This window comes from Abrus precatorius, unplaced genomic scaffold, assembly GCF_003935025.1.
Source record: "Abrus precatorius isolate BTA unplaced genomic scaffold, Abrus_2018 Scaffold2, whole genome shotgun sequence".
Lineage (NCBI taxonomy): Eukaryota > Viridiplantae > Streptophyta > Magnoliopsida > Fabales > Fabaceae > Abrus > Abrus precatorius.
The window spans coordinates 10,103,868-10,112,379 of record NW_020874362.1 but is presented as its reverse complement, the minus strand read 5'-3'; the positions used below and the strand labels follow the sequence as shown (position 1 = coordinate 10,112,379).

The window sequence follows — 8,512 nt, the reverse complement described above, 5'->3', positions numbered from 1 at the left end:
AGAAAACAAAATAAAAAAAATTGTCTTTAAAGTTATTATTTTGAAAATAAAATATTAAAAATTTTGAAGAACATTACCTATGTAATTTGACTCATTTTCACTCGCTTTTATTTTAATTTTTTTAAAATACACAGACAAAATTATGAAAACACATTATTGATAGTAAAAGAAAAATAGGTGAAACAATCAGTATGATAATGCCCTAAATTCTTATTCTTTTTCTTTTAATAAAAATATGCTAAACATGTGATTATGATTTCAAAGCGGTATTGTAAAACTCAGACTAATTATAGGCTTGATTGTGTGGGTCACTTGATTAGTGGTTGAACTAATCAAAGCAAGGCAGATTTTACGAATCGAGGAAGCAAGACATTTCAAAGGTTTTAATTTTTCAAGAAAGACGAATGAAATTTTGATCAATCAGTACACATTCTGGTTCATTTTGATCAAGCCAGTCGCCAATTTCTTAATAAACCAAGTTTTACCGTTCTGTACTTGCTTTAATACATTTTTTCTAAAAAATCGTTTCAAAGTCCTTTTAATTGTCAATAAAATTCAGCATTCTATATTTAATGCAAACATGAGATAGTATAACTGAAACTGAGACGCCCAATTCCAAGATCATTCAAGTTCAACTCCTCTTGCCAAATGAAACCAGGACTTTTTATCATTTAAGTCTGCAAGCGTTGCAAAACTCTCATTTTTAATTTCAAGCTGTTATTTTCCATTTACTACATATTACAATTCAAGTGTAATACGTCATTACAACCGGTTGAACACTCCATATATAAAGCTTTTATATATAAAAGACTAAAATGCATCAGCATAACTGTGTAGCCAAACATAGTCACACACGGTATGTCCCAAAACACAAATATATGAAACGCCTTAATAGTAACAAAAATCATCACCAAAGTCATCAGGATAGGTGCAAACCCATATATTCTTGGAAGATGAATTAGAACATTAAAAATATTGATCATCAAAGAATCTCCGAAGTCAGCAAAGACTTCTTATCTCATCCGGCAACTTTTCTTGTGCAAGTTCTTCCAGTTGGAATTTGTTCTGCAGACCTGAGCAACAAGTTTGCAGATTTAGAAGTCCAATTGACTCCAGCCTTCATTGGAGGCGGCCGGGTTTGTCCCAAGGACTGTCTTCGACTACCAATAGACATATTGGCCAACTTCTCAGCTGTTTCTGAAACCCCACGTGCTGTTCTTCCTTTGTTTATAGAAGCTGACAAACAAACATCATAACCTTTAACCTTATTCCCAGACTATTGAAGTAACTATCTAACACACTTATGACAGTATAAAATTACAACGTTGCTTCAGAAATTGGTGTTAAACATTTATCATGAATGAAAAAGAACCACAGTATCAACTGGCTTACACGACAACAGTTATTATAGGATCAAATAAATATTTTAGTTCTTGTTTTTAATCCTCACATGAAACGAGTCCCAAAAGTATTAGACAAAAGTGCTTACTCGGGCTGTCTTTCCCTGGTGATCGATATTTTGATTGTTGAGCAGTCTTCAATGACTTCTTGTTCTTAATTCCATCCTTCAGAAGAATCAAAAAGAATTTATTTGCAGGACAAAATTTGAGAACAGAATCAATTTATTGGTGAAAATATATCAGTCTGCCAAAGTAACACCAAAGAAGAACTACTCTATTACATTAAAGAGGAATTTAAATTGAGACAGATCTAGAATATTTTTTAATGCTGACATCAGATATTCAATGGGCTGACGTGAGTAAGAAAGATAAGTATAGAAAGCAAAAACAAATCACCTCATTTGCCATTTCCAGCTTCCGTTGCACACCTGCAATGTTTAGAAATGATTTAGCACTGTGTTCTATGTACATTCAATATGTGAAACAGTGACACTTAAAAAAAGGCCTATTTCTGCACTACGAAAAATGGAAAAAGCTCAGCTGCATTTTATATTTACTTATAGTGAAGAGAAGAAATAAATTGGATGCTAAATATATGAAGACAAGTTTTGGAGCACATAACTTTCATTTGTGTAGAAGCAAAACAAAGTACATGGAATAAAAAGTTTAGTGACGTAAATTTATTTTAGCTTAGATGTGAGAACTAGACACCAAACAATACCACATATCAGAGTCTGAATAGCTTGGGTAGCTTGGGTCTATCATACAAAATGACAGGAAAATCAGAGATGTAAACCACAAAATTTCAAGAAAATCGATAAAATGGAGAAGTGTTCCGTGTCAATGTGCTAGAAAAGAAAAGTATCACTCAAGTTTAAGGGAAATTTTACAGTACAGCATGACTTTAATGTTGTATGGGATTGAATGCTAGTAATAAAACCCAAAAATTTAAAAAAAAACAAAAGCTCAATATTAGAGACAAAAATGTTAAGATAATGGATGAACACACAAGACAAGATAGGATTAGGAATTCCATTAGAAAGTAAGTTCAGCTAAGCACCTATTGTGTAACTTAAATATGGTAGAATCTCAACTTAGGTTGTTTGAGGCATAAGCAAAGAACTTTAGAATAGCCATCAAAAAGAGTAGAATAGTCCAATAATTAGAGGTAGAGAGACAGAGACCAAGAAAGGCTATAGCCTATAAGCTTTGTCATTAAGGATTTAGATTTTAGATGGTTCATCTATAGCAATAACTTGCCATAGGAGAAAGTATAAATCATTTTATCCATTTAGAGGACCTCACCTAATGGGAAAAAGTCTATTTCTGTTGTTACTTTGTTTCCATCATTAAGATATAACTTGCTAATTTAAATAATGTACTAATACAAAGTGGATATTTTCCAGCTAAAACACAAACAGATATTTCTAATGACTCTGATATACAGATGCCACAACAAATGTATGCACGTATTTAACTTATATATGGTTGAAACCAATTATATCACCTGAAGCTAAGGAATGTTGTAATTTTGGGGAAGAAAAATTATTCGTGAGTTTTGTATTAGGCAAAGCACCAGAGTATCTTTTGATCCCTTGCCGATCAAGGGATCCCCTGGTTCCAACTGCAACAAAAAGGACAATTAGGATTTAGGAGTTTATATCTCCTCTAATTGAACCATAAGACAGTCCATAGAAACTATAAATTGAATTACAAACCAGATGGAGGAGTTCTGGTTACAGCTCTAGTGCGAAGGGATGGAGGGATATAAAAGCAACTCTAAACAAATTCAAAAAGGAAGAAGTTAAAAACCAACTCAGAGAAAGCAAAATATAGTTTTGTGCATAAAAAGTAAAGAAGAGAGAACCTGAAAGAAAGGATGTTGTAGGGCCTCTGCTGCTGTTGGTCTCTTGCAGGGATCCCATGAACAAAGTGACTACAGAAATAGAATTCAAAGATCGGAAAAAAGAAATCCCACTCTATTAGTTTTAAAATGAAGACCAGGACTAAATTACAAAGCAATAAAAACAAAACTACTACCGTAATAAGGCTGATTGCATCATCACTTCTGGATGGGATCAGTACAGAGAGATGTACGCTAGCAAGCTGTAGAATTTAAACAAGAGATAGTATTTAGCAGAACACAATGTCATCTCAATATACATTATCAATAGACGGCATGAAAGGGGCTAACAAAATTAAACAGGGATTGAAATTATCAAGCACAGAGGAGTAAACAATAAACATAGCACATCAGAGAAGATATATATAATTATTAAATTGCCCCATACGTCACACCTTGCACAATAATTAGTAGATAGCTCCCCAAAAGCAGACCACCACTAACAGCAACACCCAAATTAAGAAAAGCTAACCTGTGGAAACTGATAGTTTATATCCCTAGCAAGTTTAAGTCCATCTGCCCAAGATTCAGTGGTTGGACTTCCTATCACACTGCATATTTTGTATATCTCATCTGCTTCACTGCATGTACAGCCATAAAGGAATGTGTTTATTTCCAGCCCACTCACTTAACAAGATACTTTAGACCAGGATGCCACTTATATGGGTATTATAGATATTATGCCATAAAATAATAAGAAGTTACAAACAATTAATTTGCAATTGCAATCAAATACATGGACATGGTAACTTATTCAGGGTGGACCCCGGTATCACAGGGAATTCCCTGATAAAAATTTATCAGCTTTATCTAACATGACACCATTTGGAAAGTTGTAGAAGTGAGGAGAAAGGGAGAGAGAAGTTAATACCTGGTACCAGGAAATAGAGGACGAAGAGTGAACAACTCAGCCATGATAGCACCCATAGCCCAAATGTCTGGAAGATAAAACAAAATTGATAAACGTTTGTATGAGACTCATCATCAATTTATCCGCACTACATGCAACACATTGTCTATGACATAACTTTCTTTTTAGGGAAAATTAAGTCAAGACCATAAAAGGCAATTACTCAATGTCAGATGCTTACCAACTTTAGAGCTGTACAGATGGGACTGAAGCAGGACTTCAGGAGCACGATACCTAATCAAAGGATTATACATGTTATTAAATAAATATAACAAAGAGCGTTATACATTATAATATTTATAATAATCATAAAGTAAAGTAATATGAGCTGAAAACACATACCACCGTGTGGAGACATACTCGGTGTAGGGTGGTTGTGAACTGATCTCTCGGGCAAGGCCAAAATCAGCAACCTTGATGATGTCCTTTGTAACCAGCAAGTTTTCTGCAAGCAGCATACATTGTGTCAAAACAGTAAAGCTTCAGTAGAGTAATAGAGATATGTACAAGTCACCAGGTATCTAATCTGAATTTGTCTCGTGATATGCAATTCAATTATCCAGTGAACTACATTTAAACAAATTAAAATAGATAACTTAAAGTGAGATTTTATGATGAAAATAAAATCCTAGCAACATTGTATACCATGTTATATAATATAAATGAATCCATATGACCATTTTATCATACCACATACTATAACACTACACAGAAAATCATTACTGGAGTACCAGGCTTCAGATCACGATGAAAGTATCCACGCTGGTGCATGTAAGCTAGACCCTGGAAAACTTGAAAACACCAATTTCTAACCTCATCTTCAGAAAACAGCTTTTCCCTGTTTTTCATAAGTTGGTAGAGGTTGCATTCCTGCATCACCAAAAATTGACCGATTAGTATTAGACTCCACATCAGCCACCAATTTCCCGTGAAATCCAAGCACTCACCATGTACTCAAAAACGAGGAACAGAATGTCACTTTCTCGAATAACTTCCTTCAGCTTCACAATATTTGGATGATTCATTTTTCGTAATGACTGCCATAGGGGAAATTAGAGAATAAATATATGCAGAAGAATAAACAAAATATGAAAAATAAGGCTAAGAAAAGATCAACAGAGAGGTGACACCTTGACTTCTCTCAAGTTTACACACTCCTCCCAAGAGTAATATTTCTTCTTCATTTTCTTGATTGCAACCTGTAATTTTATGCCAAATTAGAGAAAACACACAATACAACTTCACATAGGACACTGTCATTCAACTCAAAGCATACTTACAACTTCACCGCTTTGCTTATTAATGGCTCTCCAGACACTCCCAAATGTTCCATCACCAACTTCCTTAATTAACTTGTACCTGTTTTCAGGGAAGGGGGGAAAAACCTTAAAATATATTCAACAGAAAAATGAGGGAATATAACAACTTCTGGCTTCTGCAACAAGTATTCACCTCTCCATTATTCCCACAGAACCAAAAGCAGCTCTTATTCAAAAAGCAACCACAAACATGCAAAAGATAGATGGCATTTATCTCTAGCAGACAGACAATGCCTAGAAACAGGTAGAAATATGTCAACAGGTATTAGATGGTCCAGCAAAGTCCACCATCAATTCTCTGTCATGGCAAAATAATGTCAAAAGGCAGAAACTTTCTGATGGAAGGGCTGCACAGCCTTATTGAATACTAGACCCACAGATTTCTTATGGTAGCACGATGCATATGGTGGAAATAAACAAGTACTGGAGAACATACTGACACTTCCTAGGTCTAACCAAAATGATCGATCAAAGCAACAACATTAATCTTTCACTAAAATCACTGTGGCCCAAGATTTCAGGAGTTCAATAATAGCCACTTCATCTAATCTATATAGGTTGGTTTGGTTTCCCAATTATCAGGTAAATGATATTTTATCACCACCAATATCCATCAGAAACATCAACACAACAATTATCAATAAGTAGTGTCTGCACTGTTTCAATGCAATCGCCTATCTATTATTTGAGAAGCTGGCAGCATCCAAAATTCACACATCCATATTTCAGCCCTGTAAAACAAAGAAAAGGTTGAGTTAAACTCTGCTAAATTAAAAGACAATATACAAGTGCTCCCAAACAGATCTAATCTCTTACCCCAGAAGGGGATTTTTCAGATGTTTTTACTGGATGTTGGGTCAGCAATGCACTGTCAAAGAACACTTAGTAAGAAACAACTTTATTATAGGTTTTAGTCAAACATGAATAAGCTCTTACTTGTATGAGTTCCCTAAAGATGCAGCAACTGTCTCAGAAGAAGCAAGCATTACGTACACTGTGCTGATCATTAAAGTAGAACAGAAAGCTAGGTGCAATTAACAAAAGAAACCAGAAGAAAATTTCCAAGGAAGAAGAATCGCCAGTCAAGCACTTCTCGGAATGAAAACAAGTGATACTGGAGGCAACTTGACCAGAAATAAATTCCTTCCATGTCTCAAAAAATATATCAGGAACCCTGAGAGTCAAACGCAGATCACCCTGCAATAAGAAAATATCAGAAAATCTTATATTGGATTAAATATCTAAAATGTATATAATGCAAATGGCCACAAAAAGTAAATCCCAACGAAAAAATTGAGAGGGAATGCGATAATTCCAATGCAATAAAAATGTCAAAACTTAAAAAGAGCATAAGCATCGATGCCCAATTAAGATCTATTATGTTAATGCTTTCTAAATTGTTTCTGACGGTTAAAATTTGAAATCTATCAGATATTTTAACGTTTTAACAGTGTTAGAAAATTAAGTTAACAGACAACAATACCAGTATATCAACTAAACACTAAACTCCTGTACATAAATACTCTAGACAATCTAACAAGTTACGAAATTAAATTAAGATGAAGAAAATTAACATCATAGACTAATTCATATCATATGAGTCTAGGTCCAATTGCGATCCCAACTAATTTAATTTGCATTTCCACAATTTATATTACCCCCACACCCAGAATGTAAAATTAAGACCATTTAGAAGAATTCCCATAAATCCACAGAGCTAAATTCCAGACATCATCGCACAGCAATTCACCTAGCAAACAAATTGCTCACAAAATTTTACAAATAGCATCAAAATTGAAAATTGCTCATATGATGATAACCAATATCAAGATTCAGCCTCAAATACAAGCCCATCTCCAAACTTACACAAACATCCAAAATAAATAAAGAAATGGAGAAAAAGCACAAGAAGAATGAAGGATGCCTCACAAACCAAAATCCTCCACAAAATACTACAACCAGCCCAGGCAGAAAGCAAAGAAAAGAAAAACTAATACCATTATAATTAAGGCACAACGCAATAAACCAGAGAATTCATCACGCGCCAATTCACCTAGCAAACAAAGCGCCCATTAAATTCAACAACGAGCATTAAAGTTGAAAACCGTTATATAACGAAGAAAATGAAGCTACAGCTCAGTCAGAGCCACAAGAGAAACTCATCTCGGATTGAAACCCTAATTAACCCTAAAAAGATACCAAAAACCTAAAAAAGAACGCTTAAAATAAATCATGGAAACCAAACTCGACCTCCTTTGTGAAATCCGACAACAGCCAAATCAACTCCTACATCAGGAAACGACAACCATTCCTCAATCGATAATCGTCGATTAATATTAATTAATGCCCCAAAATTTCAAGGGATTCTCAACGGAATTCCAACGATTTAGATTCTGGGAGGGAGAAATCACGGGCTTGCCAAAAAGAAATCCGAACGATTCAACGGAGATCGAAACGGATCTGAAATGCACGAAGAAGAAGGAGAGAGGGGAAAACCTGAAGAAATCGGAGGAAAAGGACCGTCACGAAGGACGGGAAGAGGTGGAATCCAGAGTTTCCCTGTCTCTCTCTCTCTACCAGCAAATTCAACCCAATACAATAGCCAATTGGTCCTTCCCTTTGCTGTTTTCTATTTTTTCTTTCGCACCACCAAACCCCAAATATATCATTTAAAGAATAATATATATATATAATGAGTTAACATGTAACTCATCCATAAAATAGCAAAATGACAGGTTTTTAATAAAATCATAATTTATAAATTAGTAATTTTAAATAAATATATTTTTGTTATTCATATTTTACTCAACCCCATTTTTTTTCTTTCGAATTTATTGCCTTATTTTTATATTTTATAATAAAATTTCAGAATAGACTCTAATTTTTAAATTCAACCACCCACTAAACAGAAGTATCCTATTCATTCTCAAAAAGAAAAATACGATCAGTCTCATTTGAATTAGTTGATGAATAACTACTA

General features: G+C 34.3%; 1 protein-coding gene across 13 annotated transcripts; it reads right to left on the bottom strand.

Annotated features, from left to right (window-relative positions):
* Nucleotides 1-645: 645 nt before the first annotated feature.
* Nucleotides 646-8,190, bottom strand: LOC113860099 (cyclin-dependent kinase F-4-like). Of its 13 annotated transcripts, XM_027492742.1 has the most exons (21): nucleotides 8,029-8,190; nucleotides 7,783-7,818; nucleotides 7,530-7,585; nucleotides 6,469-6,729; nucleotides 6,349-6,400; nucleotides 5,666-6,263; nucleotides 5,494-5,572; nucleotides 5,344-5,412; nucleotides 5,161-5,250; nucleotides 4,945-5,083; nucleotides 4,556-4,658; nucleotides 4,395-4,447; nucleotides 4,175-4,241; nucleotides 3,776-3,884; nucleotides 3,441-3,506; nucleotides 3,268-3,336; nucleotides 3,119-3,179; nucleotides 2,908-3,024; nucleotides 1,797-1,828; nucleotides 1,490-1,565; nucleotides 670-1,236 (listed from the first exon to the last, which is right to left on the bottom strand). In XM_027492742.1, exons 6-21 carry the CDS (start codon nucleotides 5,671-5,673, stop codon nucleotides 1,019-1,021), a joined length of 1,356 nt encoding a protein of 451 aa, XP_027348543.1. In that variant the 5' UTR covers nucleotides 5,674-6,263; nucleotides 6,349-6,400; nucleotides 6,469-6,729; nucleotides 7,530-7,585; nucleotides 7,783-7,818; nucleotides 8,029-8,190; the 3' UTR covers nucleotides 670-1,018. The 13 variants fall into 13 exon arrangements, with proteins under 13 accessions (XP_027348554.1, XP_027348548.1, XP_027348546.1 ...); XM_027492752.1 differs by having other exon boundaries at nucleotides 711-1,236; nucleotides 1,490-1,553; nucleotides 7,783-8,169; XM_027492751.1 differs by lacking the exon at nucleotides 6,349-6,400 and having other exon boundaries at nucleotides 754-1,236; nucleotides 5,666-5,766; nucleotides 6,469-6,706; nucleotides 8,029-8,169.
* Nucleotides 8,191-8,512: the final 322 nt, after the last annotated feature.